The sequence below is a fragment of the Neophocaena asiaeorientalis genome, unplaced genomic scaffold, assembly GCF_003031525.2.
Source record: "Neophocaena asiaeorientalis asiaeorientalis breed wild unplaced genomic scaffold, Neophocaena_asiaeorientalis_V1.1 scaffold143, whole genome shotgun sequence".
NCBI lineage: Eukaryota > Metazoa > Chordata > Mammalia > Artiodactyla > Phocoenidae > Neophocaena > Neophocaena asiaeorientalis.
Genome location: NW_020175536.1, coordinates 3,123,250 through 3,144,052, shown reverse-complemented (window position 1 = coordinate 3,144,052; position 20,803 = coordinate 3,123,250). Strand labels below are relative to the sequence as shown.

The 20,803-nt window shown below is 38.2% G+C and overlaps 1 protein-coding gene across 3 annotated transcripts; it reads left to right on the top strand.

Annotated features, from left to right (window-relative positions):
- The first annotated feature begins 547 nt into the window (after window positions 1-547).
- On the top strand, window positions 548-20,721 carry MED17 (mediator complex subunit 17). Of its 3 annotated transcripts, none has more exons than XM_024731302.1 (12): window positions 554-1,118; window positions 3,526-3,692; window positions 4,424-4,643; window positions 7,519-7,655; window positions 7,746-7,830; window positions 8,178-8,330; window positions 10,054-10,184; window positions 11,047-11,231; window positions 13,988-14,125; window positions 17,332-17,449; window positions 18,915-19,074; window positions 20,268-20,721. In XM_024731302.1, exons 1-12 carry the CDS (start codon window positions 869-871, stop codon window positions 20,477-20,479), a joined length of 1,956 nt encoding a protein of 651 aa, XP_024587070.1. In that variant the 5' UTR covers window positions 554-868; the 3' UTR covers window positions 20,480-20,721. The 3 variants fall into 3 exon arrangements, with proteins under 3 accessions (XP_024587071.1, XP_024587070.1, XP_024587072.1); XM_024731304.1 differs by lacking the exon at window positions 554-1,118 and adding an exon at window positions 2,563-2,644; XM_024731303.1 differs by lacking the exons at window positions 18,915-19,074; window positions 20,268-20,721 and adding an exon at window positions 17,700-18,892 and having other exon boundaries at window positions 548-1,118.
- The last annotated feature ends 82 nt before the right edge of the window (window positions 20,722-20,803 follow it).

Sequence of the window (20,803 nt, the reverse complement as noted above, 5' to 3'; positions counted from 1 at the left end):
ACAGCAGGTTCTTATTAGTTATCTATCTTATACATATTAGTGTATATATATACGTCAATCCCAATCTCCCAATTCATCCCACCACAGGCACGCCCACATCAGTGCTTCTTAATCTTATAAATATTATTTTAACTCAGGCATGAAAGAAATATGCAAATATTACACGTCAGAGATAGTCTCCGTCATGGAGTTTACCACTAACGGGAGTTTAGATAACAAACTAATTATGCAGTATAATTTTAAGTAGTGATAAGCACAATTAATTGTTTTCCTCAAACTACGCCCTTATTTTCTAACTCTTCAGACATGTTGTTTCTACCCCAGGTGTAAGCCCTCAAATCTCAGCATTCTCAGAGGGCCTCTCGTAGCTAGGATCCAGGGGCCCATTCATCTCCTTTTCCCTGCCTCTTTTCGGTCGTCTTCATCCTTCTATCCAACATTACTTTCCAACAAGCAACACTTAAAACAGAGGTAGACACCAGAGACCCGCCTCCCCAAGCTCTCTGCACCCGAATCCCACCCTCCCACCGCCAGCCACGCCTCTTACAGACCAGGAAGCTTCTCCGGACGACGTAGTGGGATTCACCGGAAGCGCTCGTCCGGAAGTGCAGAGTTCCCGCGTCCGCCGGTTTCCTTCCGCGAGACTCCAACGAGGGGGGAAGGGGGAAGCGCGAAGGGGCCTGCAGTGCATTCTGGGGAAGTCTCAGGGCTCTCGGCTTTGTTTCCGGCTCTAGAGCAGCGTTTGGTTTCCCAAAAGCTCCTCCAAGGTGCGGTTCCTGGGTTCCCGGGTTCCCGGCTCCTCACAGAGGCGCACATACTTCCTCCCTCGGTTTTCGGCTGGCGCTGGGGTCCTTCCAACGCCGCCAGCATGTCTGGGGTGCGCGCTGTGCGGATCAGCATTGAGTCGGCCTGCGAGAAGCAGGTCCAGGAGGTGGGCCTGGATGGCACTGAGACGTACCTGCAGCCGCTGTCCATGTCCCAGAATCTGGCGCGTCTGGCCCAGCGGATCGACTTCAGCCAGGGTTCGGGCTCCGAGGAGGAGGAGGCGGCGGGGGCAGATGGCGACGCGCAGGACTGGGCGGGCGCCGGGTCCAGCGCGGATCAGGACGACGAGGAAGGTAAGGCCCGTGTCTTTTGCTCGAGTCTGCTGGGCGGGTCTGGCGGTCCCGGTACCCGCCCAGGTAATGTCACTCTGCCTCTCCTGCGCCAGATGAGAAGCTGTGCGTGGAAGTACTTCGAACGCAGGTACGCGAAACATTAATTGTGCTCTTCGTCACCTGCACAATTTAGGGCACTGCATGACTCTTAATACTTCTTATTCTTCTGCAGGTTTCCTTGAGTGGGAGCGCTTGAGGGACACTGTCACTGGTGAAGTGTTTACGTTTTTAATAGAGCGTCTGTAATGTGGCACACCCTGGTTCAGAGCCCTGTAGTTCACATCTCGGCTGTGATACGTATTAGCTATGGGACCTTGGACTAGTTACTTTGTTTCCCTGTGCAAGGTGGATGATTATAGTAACACCTACTGAAAAGAGATTTGTATTGACTGGAGTATGTGATAAGATCTAAGAGGTAGGCAGAGGCCAAATCATGTAGAGCCAGTAGGCCAGGATAAGCACTTGGTTTTTATTAGAACGACAGCTGAAAGTTTGAAGGATTTTAAGTAGACAGATGATTTTGTTTACAAAAGATCACCCTGGATGCTATATAGTAAATGGATTATAAGGAAAATAAAACTAGTTAGGAGAGAATTATAGAAGAAGTATGTGTGGTTTTTGTATTCTTATTGTCAAGAATAAAAAAACATTAACAGTTCTTGAATTAGTTATGTGAAGAAACCCTATGTAAATGGGCATTTAAAGATGGCATTTCAAGCCAGTCGTGTTAGGACAATTAGGGATCCGTTTGGGAATAAAAGGTAAATACTACCTCAGACCTCACATAGAAATATTTGCGCAAGGATTGAAATGCAAGTGAAGAGAATAAAACAAAATATTGGAAAGAAGTTATAATCATATAACTTCAGGATTAGGAGAGCTCTTCTTAAGCAAGATAGGAAACACAGACATTATAAAGGAAAAGATAGGTATAATAGGTATATTAATTACATAAAATTTTAAAATAATAATGGAAAAATATGCCATAAACAAAGTAAAAAGATAAATGACAGACTGGGAAAAGTATATGCAACACATATGACAAACAACTGGTTGATACCCCTTATGTTCAAAGAGCCCCTTGAAACTGAAAAGAAAAAGACAATTCATTGGAAAAATGGGCCAAAGATATAAACAGTTTGCTCGCAGAGGAAAGACTTCAGATCTCACACTAGTAGGGAGAAGCAAATGAAAATATCATTAAGATACTGTTTTCATACATAAGATTAGTAGCAATTTTAAAAGATTGTTAATATCTCGTGTTGGGAATGTGAATTTTTAGAGCCTTTTTGGGTGACAGTTCGGCAGTTCAGTATGTATCAGAATCTTTAAATGTTCATCTCTTTCGTTTGTTTGCTTGTTTTTGTTTGTTTTTGGCCACACCTCGCGGCTTGTGGGATCTCAGTTCCCTCACCAGGGATTGAACCCGAACCACGGTAGTGAAAGCCGGAATCCGAACCATTAGGCCACCAGGGAACTGCCAGTGTGTATGTCTTTTGAACCACTAATATCATGGCTAATGATTTAACCTACAGAAAAAGTTGACGTATACACAGATGTGTGTCCAAGATGTTTACCACTGCTACGTTGTTGCAACCAATCTCCATGACCATTAAACAGAAATGAGTAAACTTACTGTACATCTACGTTCCAGAATATCATACAGTGTTAAAAGAATGAAGTAGATCTGGAAGTGTCTCTAGGACATATTAACTTGGTGGGGTGGCGGGGAGAAGCAAGCAATAGAAAAATGGGAGTATATGTATGTAAATGCATAGGAGAACATTTGGACAGGTACGCCCCAACTGTTAATGGTGACTGCCTGTCAGCAGGGGAGAGAATTAGGGGTGGGGAATAAAGGGAAACTCACTTTTTACTCTATAACTCTGTTGTTTGAACTCTGTACAATGAGCCTGTATTCATGAAATTTAATTTTTAAAAGTGATTAAGAGGTTGGAAGATGTGTTAATAGTGTTTACTTCTGAATGCTGCCATTATAGGTCATTTTTATTTTTGTACTTTTCTGTGTATTGGAAACTCTCTGCAATTACTTGTTCCGGTTTTGAAAGCTGGAAGAAAAAAAGGTTATTAAGAAGGCTTGCATAAATTTTAAAAGTTGTTTGAAAGCCTATCATGTTGTAATGTTTAGAGTTAACTTAGGAAATTAGATATCATGCTTGTTTTGACATTGTAGGAATACTAACTTAAATGTTAACCAAGATTCAAGAAGGGGTGGAGAGAATGGGATAAAATAGGGAACAATTTAAAATAGAATTCATTATTTCTTCTTTTAGTACTTTTAAACCTCTAAATGAGCTTTCTATAACTAATACCTGTGTATTTCTCTTTTTTTCTTTCTCTTTTTTAGGGTTGGTGAAATTTCAGCCTTCCCTTTGGCCTTGGGATTCAGTGAGGAACAATTTGAGAAGTGCCCTGACAGAGATGTGTGTTCTCTATGATGTTCTCAGTATTGTTAGGGATAAAAAATTTATGACTCTTGATCCTGTCTCTCAGGATGCACTTCCTCCAAAACAGGTATTTGTGGGATTTGATTGAATAATGGTGCCGTTTTCATAAGTCCCAGGACCATCTTTTAGACTGTGTGCCCATTGTTTCCTTTTCCTTAAATGCAAAATTAAGTCCAGATGAAGATTTAAAGATTAACTCTCTTGAGTTCTCCAAAAACTCAAAATCCGGTTCTGTAATATGATCAAAAAGTTGTAACATTTTTATGAAACTATTATTTTGACTCTCATGCAGCAGCCGAGAAAACTTCTATTAAACTTGGCTTTTTGGAAGTATGTCTACATGAATTGGTAGTGATTGTGGATATATATAATACATAGATTTTGATTTCTCATCAGTTTTCCAGTTATGGACTTTGATCTGAAGTGTACTGAGTGCCTCGAAAGGGTGTACGTGTGGGTGGGGGGGGGAGAGTGGCATACATAGGAGAGGAATGGCAGTACAGAGAGTGGAACCTAACCTAGGCTGGGCCAGGTTGATGCAGTGTTAAGTTCTGATATATAGTCCACTGGGGTGATTTGGTTGAACACAAATCATTATTTGAGTTGACCAAAGAAATAGGTTGCGGTTATTTAAAAAAAAAAAAACATTATTATATGTGCTTTTCGCCCTTCTCCATGCTTTTCTTTAATTTTTAAATTTTCCCTTGAGTAGGTATTTTATTGTTGAGAAAAGTGTATCATTTTAAAAAATCATTTAAAAAATAATACAGAGCTACACTTTTGGATTGTTTTTGATAGAATCCTCAGACGTTGCAGTTGATATCCAAAAAGAAGTCACTTGCAGGAGCAGCACAAATCCTACTGAAGGGGGCAGAAAGACTGACTAAATCAGTCACTGAAAACCAAGAAAATAAGCTACAAAGAGACTTCAACTCTGAGCTTTTGAGACTGAGGCAACACTGGAAACTTAGAAAAGTTGGAGATAAAATTCTTGGAGATCTGAGCTACAGAAGTGCAGGTATAGATTATTGTTTAAAATATAGTTTTTCAAAAACTATAAATGGTAGGTTGTAATGTTACCTTTTTGGGTGGGAAGGGGAGCCGCACCGCATGGCTTGCAGGATCTTAGTTACCGGATCAGGGACTGAACCTGGGCCCTTGGCAGTGAAAGTGCCGAGTCCTAACCACTGGACTGCCAGGGAACTCCCACATAGTCTTCTGTAATAATATTATTTCTCAGTTACATGTTACGTATTGAAGTTTGAATTTCTGTGCTCAAGCCTGAAAAAGCTAAAATTACCCTTATCACAACCTATCTAAATATGTATACAAATAGTTTATATTCAATTTGTCAACATTTTAGGTACATTTAATTGAAAGTTCAGAGATAGGGTTTATGTGCTTATACACCCTGAACCATAATTGACATTTTAAGCAGAAATAAGGAGGTAGGATTAGAGTCCTCAATCAGAGATTTACCAGTAACCCTCAAAAACTGGGCATAAATGGAGAAAAGAAACTGCTCTATTCTTCCTTATTCTGTTTTTCTCCCTAAAGTCTGCTAAGCTGTTTTCATATCCTGGGTGAGGAGAAACAGTGGTGAAAACACTTCGCCTTCCTTTTTCCATTCAGCCAAGGTTGCAGCACTAACTTAAGAAATATACTTTGTTGAAGTATATCAGAGTTTAATATCTTGAATTCACATCTTTTGGTATAAATTCTTTGGTTTTTTTTAACATCTTTATTGGGGTATAATTGCTTTACAATGGTGTGTTAGTCTCTGCTCTACAACAAAGTGAATCAGTTATACATATACACGTGTTCCCATATCTCTTCCCTCCCGTGTCTCCCTCCCTCCCACCCTCCCCATCCCACCCCTCCAGGTGGTCACAAAGCACTGAGCCGATATCCTTGTGCCTTGTGCCATGCGGCTGCTTCCCACTAGCTATCTACCTTACGTTTGTTAGTGTATATATGTCCATGCCTCTCTCTCGCCCTGTCACAGCTCACCCTTCCCCCTCCCCATATCCTCAAGTCCGTTCTCCAGTAGGTCTGTGTCTTTATTCCTGTCTTACCCCTAGTTTCTTCATGACATTTTTTTTTTCTTAAATTCCATATATATGTGTTAGCATACGGTATTTGTCTTTCTCTTTCTGACTTACTTCACTCTGTATGACAGACTCTAGGTCTATCCACCTCATTACAAATAGCTCAATTTAGTTTCTTTTCATGGCTGAGGAATAGTCCATTGTATATATGTGCCACATCTTCTTTATCCATTCATCCGATGATGGGCACTTAGGTTGTTTCCATATCCTGGCTATTGTAAATAGAGCTGCAATGAACATTTTGGTACATGACTCTTTTTGAATTTTGGTTTTCTCAGGGTATATGCCCAGTAGTGGGATTGCTGGGTCATATGGTAGTTCTATTTGTAGTTTTTTAAGGAACCTCCATACTGTTCTCCATAGTGGCTGAACCAATTCACATTCCCACCAGCAGTGCAAGAGTGTTCCCTTTTCTCCACACCCTCTCCAGCATTTATTGTTTCTAGATTTTCTGATGATGGCCATTCTGACTGGTGTGAGATGATATCTCATTGTAGTTTTGATTTGCATTTCTCTAATGACTAATGATGTTGAGCATTCTTTCATGTGTTTGTTGGCAGTCTGTATATCTTCTTTGGAGAAATGTCTATTTAGGTCTTCTGCCCATTTTTGGATTGGGTTGTTTGTTTTTTTGTTATTGAGCTGTGGTATAAATTCTTTGTTGTTGAGCTATGATATATAATAGCAGGTTTTTCGAGGTAATTATGGTACTGTCTTTAAGCTGTTGAAGTATATTCAGAGGATACAGTAAAAGTTTATGAGTCACAGCTCAGTGGGGTAAAAATTTTGAATGTCAAGGGATAAAAAAGCAAGGAGCCCTGGCTGTGATCACTGGGGTAACAATAGTAGAGTGATATTTTAAAAGGATTCATTTGTCCGAGCAAGCCATCATTATCCCAAAATTAAAGGAAGGTAAATTGAGGTAGTTAAGTACTGGAGGACCTACATGCCTTAACGTTGATGTGAATTGGGAAATTTTGAATTCTGAAGGTAAAGTTCTATCACAAAGATGAATTCAAGATGACAAAGACATTTTTACATTATAATAGGTAGTTTGTAGAAGCAGTGCTTTCTGGCTTTGAACACTGTAAGCTCTTCCCAACAAGTAATTATGTGCAAGAACTTTACCTAATTTCTCTCTATGGGATAGTTACCTGTGTTATAAAAGGATTTGATTACATTCTGGTTTTAATTGCAAGGAAATCTTGAACATCTTCCCTTGTTATAAAACAGCAGTTACATTTATCTACCCACTCCTCTGGTAATTCAGCAGCCCAAAACAACTATCCCAAACTTATGCACTACATAAAAAGACATCACATGAAAGTCTAGGAATTGGTTGAAAAAACGGTGGTATACACACTTTCCTTTTGTCCTTCTCTTACTGAATTCAGAACCCTTTAATTGCAACCGTATTACAGAGACTGAGCTCCAGAAGTTTTTAATCTCCAAAGTTTAAATTTATGGAAGTATTTTCTAGAATTATATTCATTTTGTCAAAACTCCATTTGAATAAAACCGTTTGGATGGCCTGTAGAGTTCATATTATTATGATACCATTAGACTAAGGCATGTTATTTTTTTAAGGTAAATAACTCTTTTCTCTGGCTTCCTTACTTCCTTTTGTTTACCACGCCTCTCCCTTCCCCCAAAACACACGTTTTTCATAGGAACTTAATTTATGCTTCAGTGATGTGTATGTGAAATATTATTATACACTTAATAATTTGTGTTAAATTAACATGTTAACTGGTTTTCATTTTACTATTTTTAATACGCCTTTAGGATCTCTGTTTCCCCATCATGGTACATTTGAAGTAATAAAGAATACAGATATTGATCTGGACAAGAAAATACCTGAAGATTACTGTCCCCTTGATGTCCAGATTCCTAGTGATTTAGAGGGCTCTGCATATATCAAGGTATTTGTCAAAGTATTTTTCAAGTAATTTCTTACTAATAGCCCAGAAGCTAATTTGCTAACATTTTTTCATGTTATTATCGTCACATAGGTTTCAATTCAAAAACAGGCTCCAGACATAGGTGATCTTGGCACAGTTAACCTCTTCAAACGACCTTTGCCTAAATCCAAACCAGGTATAGTTACGTTCTATCCTCTAACTTCTGGTCTTATCTAAGCTTATATTTACAAATGAACTGAAGATAAACCATAGATAGGAAAAATAGGTACTTAGGAATAAGAGCAATTGGAAATGTAAGTATTTATAATTTGTTAATTAACCATTAGTGAATAGCTGTGTGATCTTTTTTTAAAGATTGAACTTATTTACCAGTTTTCTCTGTGTAAAAGAAGTAAAATATTTTATATACCATAATGCACTGTTTTCTAAACTTTTGTCATATGTATCCAAATCATCGTTTAAGCTAGTTAATACCTAATATAATTAGTTAATTAATATATACGTATGTCCCCTGTCTTTCAGGTTCCCCACATTGGCAGACGAAATTAGAAGCAGCACAAAATGTTCTCTTATGTAAAGAAATTTTTGCACAGCTTTCTCGGGAAGCTGTTCAAATTAAATCACAGATCCCTCACATTGTGGTGAAAAACCAGATAATCTCTCAGCCCTTTCCAAGTAAGTGCAGCCTACCCTTTTGAGATTTATAATTAGGACTTTGTGGTTTGGGGAACAGGACAAAGTGGGTAGCTATTTGGGTGTGCTGAAGGAACAGTTAGAGCAAAGAGGTAGTGTGAGGTCCATAATAACAGCCAATGAAGTATGCAACACAGTCTGCACTGCTGACTCTGTTCTGGGTCCTCAGTAGTGTCACTCCTGGGCTTTAAACAATATATGTTAAAGTTTGTCCTAGCAAGGCTGTTATTCAGAAACAATTGCTTTGAGGTGTCTATGCCAGCACCATTTGTGGAAGATTTCTCAGGGATCCTGTCTTATTGTCTGAATGAGATGTCAATTAGAAAATGCTTAGTTTTTAAAAATTTTTTTTATTTTAATTATTTATTTTTAAAAATATTTATCTTTTTATTTGGTTGTTTGCGCTGGGTCTTAGTTGCAGCAGGCGGGCTACTCAGTTGTGGCTTATCTGTGGCATGTGAACTCTTAGTTGCGGAATGCATGTGGGATCTAGTTCCCTGACCAGGGATCGAACCCAGGCCCCTGGCATTGGGACCATGGAGTCTTTGCCACCAGGGAAGTCCCTATTTTTTATTTTTTTATTGAGGTGTAGTTAATGTATAATATTATATAAGTTTCAGGTGTACAACATAGTGATTCACAATTTTTAAAGGTTATATTCCATTGATAGTTGTTATAAAATATTGGCTATATTCCCTGTGTTGTACAATATACCCTTGTAACTTACTTATTTTATACATAGTGGTTTGTACCTCTTAATCCCCTGTCCCTACGTTGCCCCTCCTGCCTCCTTCTCCCCACTAGTAACCACTAGGTTCTCTCTATCTGTGTGTCTATTTATTTTTTGTTATATTCACTAGTTTGTTTTATTTTTTAGATTCCATATATAAGTGATATACAGTGTTTGTCTTTCTGTGACTAATTTCACTTAACATAATACTCTCAAACTCCACCCATGTTGCAGAGGACAAAATTTCATTCTTTTTTTATGGCTAAGTAGTATTCCATTGTATATATACCACATTTTCTTTATCCATTCATCTGTTGATGGACACTTACTTTGCTCCCATATCTTGGCAGTGGTAAATAATGCTGCTGTGAACATTGGGGTGCATGTATGTTTTCCAATTAGTGTTTCTGTTTAGAAAATGCATAATTAAATATCCATAATATTCCTAAATTTGTGGAGATTGAATTTAAAATATTATTCAAAAGCAGTTAGACACCTAGAGATAAATTTGTAATTAGCTGCACTTATTTTTTACATAAATTCTGAGTATCTTCTTAGATCTTGTCAAGGGAATAGGTATTAGGAGTGAAAAATTTCATCCTGATTCTCATGGGAACAGGGAACGATATGTCTTCTAGTCAGTAAGACCACATGTTAACTCTGTGTTTTGTTTCGTTTTTAATTTAACATCTAGAAGAAATAAATCAACATATAGTTTCTGTTCACCTGTCTTTAGCCACAGCTCAAAGTCAGCAGCCACACTGTAGGTGAACAGAATTTGAATTGTTAAAATATATGGTAGTTTATTATATTCTTGAGTAGTCATTTGGTGTAAAAATGTTGATCACGAAAGCCCCCTCTTAAAGTTCAGAATGTATCTTTTGGGAATGGGCTGTGATTATACTTTATGAAAACAGTTTGTGCCTTTCCATATTATAGGTTATTTATATCTGTCCTACTTATTTTTATAAATAGGCTTGCAGTTATCTATTTCTTTGTGCCATTCTTCAAATGATAAGAAATCCCAAAAATCTGCTACTGAGAAGCAAAGTCCAGAGGACCATCTTTATGTCCTAGAGCATAATTTGCATCTACTGATTAGAGAGGTAATGAAGTAAATGTTTTTCCTTGCATTGTGGTAAGAGTATCCACAGCAGTGAATGTACACACACTCCCCTCTGCTGAGTCCTCATTATTCATATAGCGATGGCGTTCACTAGCTGTGCTGTGAAAGATCCTTGCTATGGGCTCAGGGAATACAGAGTTAATCAGAATACAGTCTCTATCTCCAAGCATAGCTTCTAGTGGCAGAAATACACCACAAGTTTTATAGAGAGGTGTAAGAAATGCATGCTAGAGGGTATTCTGATTGGGTAATCAGGGAAAATATCTTGCCAGAGCCCGTGAAAAGGATTACTTGAGTTATTTCAGGATGTATTCTACTTACACATCATCTAGAACTATGTTTCCAGAGTGCTGGTTCACAGTTTAGGATAATTTCAGAAGACTCCCCTGAAAGTCTTTCAATAGAAGTACATATTCCAGCCTTCTCTGCCTCACCCCAAAATCTGGTTCAGTCATTTGTGGTGGTGCAAGAATCAGTATTTTTTTATGTTCCTCAGATGGTTCTGTTGTAGCCAGGTTTGGGAACCTCTAATCTAGGGTGTGGTGGAATAATTATCTATTGATTTCATGTTTTCTGTCAGTGGGACTTATTAAAGAATATTTGTTTTTCTACTTTAAAACTTTTAAAATAAAAACAGCAGCTTGAGAGGGACCCTTCTCTTTACAAACTCACATTAAATGTGGCCTAGTAGATGTTAACATTTATCTGTGTGCCAAGACCGCCTTTATATGTGGTTCTGATCCATTGCTTTCATGTTTCCAAAATGTGAGCCATGTTTTGATCGAACATTGTGTAGTTAATATGTGGGTATTGGCTGTTTAAAACGGCTGTTCTTGTTACAGTTTCATAAACAGACCTTGAGTTCCATCATGATGCCGCATCCAGCAAGTGCACCTTTCGGCCACAAGAGAATGAGACTTTCGGGTCCTCAAGCTTTTGATAAAAATGAAATTAATTCAATACAGTCAAGTGAAGGGCTCCTGGAAAAAATAATTAAACAAGCAAAGCATATATTTCTGAGGAGTAGGTAAGGACAGAGTTACTATTTTTCTTTGAAATTGCAGTCCTTTTTCCTTTGTTAGTTATCTTTATTAGTTACATTATTTTTGGCATGCTTTAATTTTTTTTCCGGGGAGATGGAAGTGGCTATGGTAGAAGAGTTTATGGTCATAGATGGTCCTGTCAAGTTTGGGGAAGACTTAGTTAGCGCCATTGCCCATGTAACTTAATATATTGTTTCTAACACTGGCACTAATGTTTCCAAAGACAACTGACTAGGAACCTGCCGTGGGACACCAAACTTTCTTCAGTAACCCGTCCATGGGATGCTCTTCCTGAACTGATTTAAACCTTTTTTGAAGCTTTCCCTATTTTTTGGTTGTCACACATTTTAGGACTTTGGAAGGCACTTTCCTATATGTTGACTTATTTAATCCTTAGCTCTGGGGCAAATCATGTTAACCCATTTCTACTGATGAGAAGATTGGGGTTTAGAGAAGTTGTGCAACATGTTGAAGGTTACACAGCTAAAAGGTTAGCAAAATCAGGATTTATGCCCACGTTTATGTAACCCCAAAGCTCATTTTCTTTCTTCCATACACATCATTTACAAAAAAAACTTGCACGATTGGACCTAAATGAATGTCTCACTTCCAAATGCTAAAGGGTGCTCTTCTATTTTATTATTGGCGCTTAGTGAAGAGGTCTGTTTTTACTTCATTCATGATTGCGCCTTGGTGGTACTCAACAGGCGTGGGCACACTTTTTGTGAATGACATTTTATTTTTGATTTTTGTTTTTTTCCTGTTAATACAGTCATGGTTTTATTAGCATATTAGTCTTTGGTCTCAGAATAGAAACTTAGTAAAATGAATTAGGAAGACATGTTAGAGACAACAGCATGATACAGTGAAAGGAGTAAGGAGTTTAAGGTAAAAGATGCATTTAAGCCAGGGCTCAATGACTTGCTAAGTAACTTTGGGCAAGTTAGTTAATATCTGTGGCCCTCTATTTCTCTGGCAACTGGGGGTATAGGAGTCTGGTCTTAGGATCAAATTGAATAGTATATACAGAAGTTCCTTATAAGCAGTAAGAATGTTATATGTTAGATTATTGTTGTTACTTTCCATTGTAAAAGCTATTATTTTGAGTATATTGTTAATCTTGCAAATTTCTGATTAACCATAAAGTTAAATATTCCCTGAAATAAATGAAGGGCATGGAAAAAGTTATCTTTAGAACGCTTATAAATTTCTGAATAGTAGTTGTAATCTCGGAAGCAGCAAAGTTTTAAAAATATTCCCTTTTCTCCCCTTATATATAGAAATAATGTTCCAAATGTATCAACCCATCTGTATAATTCCATACAATTAACATGTTCATATATTTTTACATACATTTGAGCCTTGAGCAACACGGGGGTTAGGGGTGCCACCCTCTCTATACAGTTGAACTTACAGTCGGCCACCAAATAGGCAGTTCCTCCTTTTCCCAGGTTTTGCATTCGTGAATTCAACCAACCAAAGGTTGTGCAGTATTGTAGTAATTATTTAGTGAAAAAAATTCTCTTACAAGTGGACAGGTGCATTTCAAACCCGTTGCTCATGGGTCAACAGTATTTGTGTCAGGGCGTGCGTATCTTTTTTTAATAAATCTGGTATCATAAAGTTTTATACCCTGCCTTCAGAGATATTTTAATAGCTATGTAATAGCCCACTGTGTGACTAATCCATGATTTCTTTTAACAATTCTCAATTGCTAGATACTTTTTTATTCCCAGTTTGTTGAGAGATATAATACTGAGATCAAAACTCTCACATACATATTTATCTGCTGTAAAAATTTTTGAAGCACTGCCGGGGAAACAAATCACAGAAAAAGAAGGTAAAGTTAAAAATGGATTGAAATAAACCAGTACTAGAGCAGAAGCAGGATAAAAGAGCAAAGCCCAAGCCTGTTGGTGTAAAAACCCCTTGTCCTCAGTGGCTAGTCTCATTTCTTCCATTTCCTTCTGGCTTTTCCTTCTCTTTCCAGTGAAGTGCTAGAATCAAATTTTAGAAACTGAGGATCTCAGTAATTTGGTTAACTCACATATTTGATGCTTTCGTTCTAGGCAGTGGCTTTTCATTAGTGTGTATAAAATATAAAGGAAAGATTATTGGCTCTGGAGTTAGACTTCCAGGTTTTGTGCCCCAAACAGTTACAAACTTGGGGCAAGTTACTAAACATTGCTAAACTGCTTTTGTTCCTTCTGAAAAATGGAGGTAATAATAGTGGTGTCTACTGTTGTTAGTAAGGTTAAAATAATTCATGAAAGCACTTATTATAGCAGTTGGTACATAATTATCACTGTATGGATCTTATTTTTCATTTATACTTACCGTATTTATCTTTTATCACTTGAAGGGTCTTATTTTTCATTTATGCTTACCATATTTATCTTTCCTGGAGTATAGTGAGTAATTTATATTCTTTACAGAGCTGAGGTTAGTACCCTGGAAGTATACTTCTCACTTGTGTTCTGGTAAGATTTTCTGAGGGGCAGAAAACAGATGGAGTTAAAAGGAAATCAGTGTGGCGTGAGAATGTGCCATGATGTGAAACTGAGAACCAGCACATCAGAGCTACATCTGACCTTCCTTTCAAATCTTTGCTTTTCAAATGATGGTATTTTCAAAAAGTAGTCATCTGTTTTTCAACTAATCGTAAAACTGATAAGTGATTTGTCATCTTATTATTTTATATGGTAACTTTATAAAAATTTTAACTTATTTTCTTTAAAAGAACTGCTGCAACCATTGACAGCTTAGCAAGTCGCATTGAAGATCCTCAGATACAGGCTCACTGGTCAAATATTAATGATGTTTATGAATCTAGTGTGAAAGTCTTAATCACATCACAAGGCTATGAACAAATATGCAAGTAAGTATCAAAAAGAAGTCGTTTAATATGTTAAGTTGCTTTTTATGTATTGATGTTTGCTGAGTGATTATATCAAGATTTCGGTTTTTATTTGCCAGGGTGGCATAACATTCCAGTAAATTATGTCAGCTGTAGAGTGTTTTTAAGAATGAAAGGTAAGGACTTCCCTAGCAGTCCAGTGGTTAAGAGTCCACGCTTCCATTGCAGGGGGCGTTGATTCTATCCCTGGTTGGGGAACTAAGATCTCACATGCCGCGTGGTGCGGCCAAAATACACAGAAAAAAAACAAAAAAAAAAAGATGTAAGGATGTCTAAAATAGTCTCTATTAGGTAAATGTCACATTTAGGTAAATGTCACATATTTGAGCTGTGGTAAAGAAGGAACCCCAGCTTTGAGCGGAAAGCTGCCACGCTTCCTCAGACTCCGATCCACTTCAGTTCTTGCCTAGAGGCTGTGGCCAGTCTGGGGTATTTGAGGTGAGGAGGGCCGTTTATATTAGAGCCTATCCTTTCCATAGTGTGCCTAAAACAACCCCCTGTGTCTTAATCCAGTTCATGATTATGCCCTTAATGACTTTTGTCCCCAGCATTCCTGGAGGAGCAGTCTACTTGATTTATATTCATAAATCACAAGTTAATATACAGATAGTAGATTGGTGGTTGCAGTGGTGGGGAGTTGGTGAAGGTGGTCAAAAGGTACAAAATTCCAGTTATAAGATAAATTAAGTTCTGGGGAAGTAATGTACAGCATGGAACCTATAGTTAATAATACTCTATTGTATATTTGAAAGTTGATGAAAGAGTAATCTTAAAAGTTATAATCACAAGAAAAAGAAAATGGGTAACTATGTGAGGTGATGGATGCTAAAAAAACTTATGGTGGTGATCATTTTGCCATATATACAAATATCAAACCAGTATGTTGTACACCTTAAACGAATACAATGACATTGTCAATTATATCAGTAAAACTGTGGGCAGTGGGGAGGAACACGTTAATATAATTAGCTGGTGGCCATGAAAGACATTTTGGGCTTCCATTTCAGCCTCTTTGAAAATTAACAACTAGAAAGATGGAGCTGAGTCCCCTCCTGCAGGTCAGTCTGAGAGAGTGAGTATGTTTATCAGGGTCTGTATGTTTTATTTTTCAAGCTTTAGTTGCTTTATTTCAGGCAGACGTAACTAGCCACAGCGGTCTCTCAGTGAGCAAAACACAACTGGAAACGAAATCACCACCCTCAGGAGTCGGGGAATATAATAATATATACTATAATAATGTGTAATATAATAACACTATATTTTAATAGGGATGTTTTCTCTTTTTTTATAAAAATGAAAGATAGTAGACGAACATGATTTAAAGATCAAATAGAGAAGGGAAAAGAGTATACAATGCAAAGGAAATCAGTCTTGAAACTTCTTGGAAAAGGTTGGTGGAGTGGATCATGGCTTTCTTCCCCCTCTACCTAAAGAAATAATGAAATAATTGGGGTGCCTTGGGGGTGTGGTGGGAGAGGAAGTGTTGAATATATGAAACAAAGTTAGTGTACGTTTTTAACTGTTCAGGCTAGGTGACGGGGTCATCGGCTTTCATTATACTATACTTTTGTGTGTGTTTAAAATTTTCCGTAATAAAAACTTAGTGAGCACAAAGGAGAGGAAAAGAAAAAATTGATCAGCATTGAATTATTTACATCTAGAACTAAGACCAAACAACTGTGGGATTATGGTTATAGAATCCAGTGTAAACGTTCTAAACTTCTGTGAAGAAAGGTTTGTGATAATGTAGCCTTGATAGAAGCAGGACAGGAGAGGAAGTAGAAGGAAGTGTAGAATGCCCTTTTCCCCATCTTCTATAGCTGGTGGGGTCATCTTATGCTATTTAAAATTGAAAGTAATTCTCTTTCTTAAAGCTCCCCAACTTTCTATTGTTGACCATTTTAGTTGGACGCCAGCAAAATAATTTGTACATATGTAAGCATATCTGTAGGATAAACTCCTCCAAGTGTAACTGCTGTGTCAAAAGATAGGGACATTTAAAATTTTGATTAATGTTACCAATTTGCTTTTCAAAGTGGTTACAAATCCCTCTTCCTCTTTTTGTTTAGAAAAGGAGAATTTTAAAATTTCATTAGATTTATAAGTCTTTTCCTTTAAGCCTTCTGAATTTTTGTGTTTTTTCTTGGAAAGAAATCTGTAAACTTCATCAAGGTTACAATTTTATATAGGTAGTTGCCAAAATGCTTTATTCTTAAATATTTGCTGTAAAACAAAGTTAGGAAAAAAGAGGTACTGTCAAATGTGGAAAGAAATAATGCTATTTTTTCCCACATTTGTTCATCTAGATTATTTGATTTGGAGAGTTTTGTGTTTCATGTACATGTCATATGCTAAAACTTTATAAATTAGCTTGGAAGAGTTTTGTGATCTGCGTATATATTCATTGGCTATTTTACGAGTTTCTTTGTTTGACCTTAGCTTAGTTTATAGAGTGTACGTATTTTGACTTGTTTGCTGATTACTTCAGGAGAGAGTGACGTTAACAAACCCTATTTTCCTTTCTGTATGAGAATTTGACCTTTGGTTAACTCTCGCTCTAGTCTCCTAGTAACTTGATAGGGAAAGATGTCATGTGTGTTACTAGGCAACACTGCTTATGGCAGAAATGATCCCAAATTGGTAAAATGGTTCTGGACTTGGAGAAATTATAAATCCCTGATGGGGACGGCTTTGGATTTCCCAGGATGGCGTGACTTCTAACAGTGGGCAGTGTCTCTGGTGGGCACCCTGGAAACCATGCCTGTGGAGCTGTTAAGGGTGTGTGGCTCCTGTGAGGACCCAGGTTGTTGCGTCAAGGCAGGTCCCACGTGTTCCCAACGTGGATCTCATTTCATTGCAGCAGTGGTGTATTGCTGCAGTGTTGACAGCTGAAAGGCCTGCCATAGAAGAGGAGCAAGGGCTGTTGGCCTGCTGGCAAGCCGTGCTTCCCCCGCCGTATCCTTCTGAGTAGACTGCTGCTTAGTGGCCTACAGTAGTTTAGAGAGAGTCTGATGGTTTCCATTGAACCTAAGAAAGCTCTCCCCCGTGGGTGTTGGTGTAGGTTATCAACACTGTCTGTTATATTCTTTTTCTTTGACGTTAAGGTTTTTGACATTGTATAAGGTAATTTGCAACATTTCTGATGTTTAGTATATGTGTCTCTAAAGGTCCATTCAGCTGCAGTTGAATATTGGAGTTGAGCAGATCCGAGTCGTACACAGAGATGGAAGAGTCATCACTCTGTCTCATCAGGAGCAGGAGCTGCAGGACTTCCTTCTGTCTCAGGTAACAGTTGCAGCTACAGGTCTCGAGCTCCTTCCACTCATAACTAGTGAACGAACAAAGTGGGGAAGAAGTACAGTTATTTTTAAAAAGCCATTTCTTCCTGCCACCTAATGTCTAGTGCACATTTTACAACCTACGGGCTAATTGAAAGTGTTGACAGACTATCCTAGATTTGTTTCTACTCTTAGTTTGTATTTAAGATGCAGGACCAGTTCTGAGACTATCGGACTTTTTTCATTTCTCATTTTAGCCAAGATATACCACCCCTCCAGGACCACGTGGAAGTTTAGAATTACTAACCCAAGAAAACCAGAGAAAGGGAGATCAGATACGAAGCTGTAGTGTCCATTCTCCATAATGATAAATGGAATGCTTTCCTCTTGAGCCCTAAGCAAGAGTTCCTCTTATTAAGGGACAGTATGGAGAGTGCTGTCACAAACCTTCTTTGTGACACTGGACAATTTTCTGGACCTTACTTTCTTCATCTGTAAAGTAAGAACAGTATTTTTCCTACCTTCTTCATGGAGTTGTGATGACCCATTAAAATATGACTTATGGGAGAAAGGGTAGGTTTTGAAATGCTAATGAATCTTTCACATAAAACACATATTTATGTTTCACATAAAATTTTTTGAAAATACTGACACTCCATCCTAGAAGCAACAATCTTTTATACTTATTGCTTACGTGGTACCAAGGAAATAAAATGCATTCATGAGGTATGGCAGCTCTTGGTTGATTGCACCTAAAATGGCTTTGGTCGGCTTACGCATACACGCAGAACATATTGAAAGCCTACTGAATAGCTTCCAGAATTGATGAGAAGTCTAGAGAATAAGACTTGCAAATGGATCAGGATCAAAGGAAGCTAGATAGAACCACAGCCAGGGCAATGCCACTACTGATGCCATCCCAGCACTACTGCCTTCATCGCTGGGACAGAATGCACTCTGAATTGCCCCATGTACCTGTCGGGGTCTGAACCGGAAATAAGTGGCACATTCAGGATAATTTCAGGAGTGTCTGTTTACCAAGGACCTAGTTATAAAAGCTGGTAGTGTAGCCATATGGATCGGCCTCCCAGGACAGAGCAGGGTGGAGAGTGGACTTGAGGGGGTTAATGGAAGGTACTCAGCTGCACACCCTGCTACTACTTAAATGTTGCTTCGTAATCAGTGATCCAGGTGGGAGGTTCCAGTTGGCCAAGTTCAGGTTGTATGCCTGTCTTCCAGCTGCCAGTGGACAGTAAAGCGAGTATCAGGCTGTTTTAACTTCTGCAGTAGAAGGTGGGGTGCTGTTCGCTTCCCTCAGTGGTCACACAGGAGGATTCCTCAAACATAAGACAGGGTTCCTGTGCTAGGCACTGAAAACCCCTACAGAAGCTTATTTTACAGTCACGATGTCAAGTCACTGCAAAGTAAATACCCATGCTGATTGTCAATGAAGTTTCCTTTTTCATTCACAGATGTCACAGCATCAGGTGCATGCAGTTCAGCAGCTAGCCAAGGTTATGGGCTGGCAGGTCCTGAGCTTCAGTAATCACGTGGGCCTTGGGCCCATAGAGAGCATTGGCAATGCCTCTGCCATAACAGTGGCCTCCCCGAATGGTGACTATGCTATTTCAGGTACTTCCTGCTTCTCTGAATGTGAAGAGACCTTTGGAAGTTTGGCCTTAACATTTAGCTTTAATAGTTACTGTATTAATAGTAATTTATCTCTGCAGTAGGTGAGTTCATGCAGTAATTATACTGAGCATTTATCTCATCATAGCCGTTATTCAGAGCAACAGGTTATTCTCTTTCTAGTAGCTATAAAAAATGTCTCGCTTGGCAACACATTTTCCTAAGAGATTATCTGAAAAGTGCTATCAGCATTGTTGCTCCTGCAGTTCAAAACTTTTAATGGATAAATTCTTTTTAAAAATACACTGCTGGGGAGTTCCCTGGCAGTCCAGTGGTTAGGACTCAGTGCTTTCACTCCATGGTTTCACTGCCATGGACCCAGGTTCAATCCGTGGTCAGGGAACTAAGATCCCACAAGCCACATGGCCAAAAATAGATAGATAGATACATAGGTAAAATATCTATACTGTTGCAAATATGCAAGAATAATATTTGGTCCTAAAGATGGTCAAGGGATGGAACAGAGAGGTGTTTTATGAAGCACCTACTATGCGTGGGGCACTTTGATAGGCATGTATACATACTGTCTAGTTGAAAATCATACATGGTTTTAGTGTGATCTTTTCTAATACCTGCTCTAAATATTTGAAAGAGTGGATAATTAGAAATTCTTCCCCACAGGATCAGAGCTTGTGAATCTGCAGGCTTGATCATTGCTAGGCCCTTATCGATAATTTATTTTCTTCTTTCCTGGGTTATAAAGCCTCGTTAAAACCTAAAGTTCATATTTGGAATAATCTTTCCTCCATTCTTTCCAGTTCTGATTTTGAACATTTGAGTTTATCACATAGTAGGTATATATTAACCAAGTTATTGAATGATTGGGTTGTCAAGTATTTTAGAAAAAAATAATGATGTTCTGAAAATGTATAGGACATTTGACTTTCCTAAACCAACATTCATATTGCCACATTTTTATAGTACAAATGGTAATTCATGGATATTTATACCAGCCTAGTATCTATAAATTAGTAAATTTTATTTTAGCATATTGAACCTGAAATGCACTTTTAAATGAGCACTTTCAAGTTGATAGACAAACAAGGTTTTTATACTCATGGAAAATGAAGTTGTGTGATCTTTGTTGTCTCTAGCTTGGAAAATGAGTATATTGAATTTCTGGTTTTGTTCCACAGTTCGTAATGGCCCTGAAAGTGGCAGCAAGATTATGGTTCAGTTTCCCCGTAACCAGTGCAAAGACCTTCCAAAAAGTGATGTTTTACAAGATAGCAAATGGAATCATCTTCGTGGACCGTTCAAAGAAGTTCAGTGGAATAAAATGGAAGGCCGGAACTTTGTTTACAAAATGGAGCTGCTTATGTCTGCACTTAGCCCTTGTCTACTATGATTTTCTTCCAGACCAGTTTCCAGATATTTTTTTCCTAAGAAGTTTCCAGAAACTTTGAGAAATGTTTGCAGATCAGCTATAAGCACAAGGAAGAGGAATCTTCCAAAGGAGTATTGTTTTTAAAAAGTCATAATTAGCAAATGTTTACCTAGCATTTTGAAAACTTTCACTTTATAAGTGACAAGTGCTTTGAAATGCAAAAGTTTATGTACAGTTATAGGGTATACAAGTATGGAGAGATGTAAATACTTTTTTTTTTTTTTTTGCGGTACGCGGGCCTCTCACTGTTGTGGCCTCTCCCGTTGCAGAGCACAGGCTCTGGAT

Excerpts from the sequence above, each read along its gene's own strand:
- MED17 (XM_024731302.1), top strand. The coding sequence starts at position 869 with ATGTCTGGGGTGCGCGCTGTGCGGATCAGCATTGAGTCGGCCTGCGAG. Across the intron at positions 4,644-7,518 it reads TCTGAGCTACAGAAGTGCAG|GATCTCTGTTTCCCCATCAT; the intron begins GTATAGATTATT and ends ATACGCCTTTAG. Across the intron at positions 7,656-7,745 it reads AGGGCTCTGCATATATCAAG|GTTTCAATTCAAAAACAGGC; the intron begins GTATTTGTCAAA and ends ATCGTCACATAG.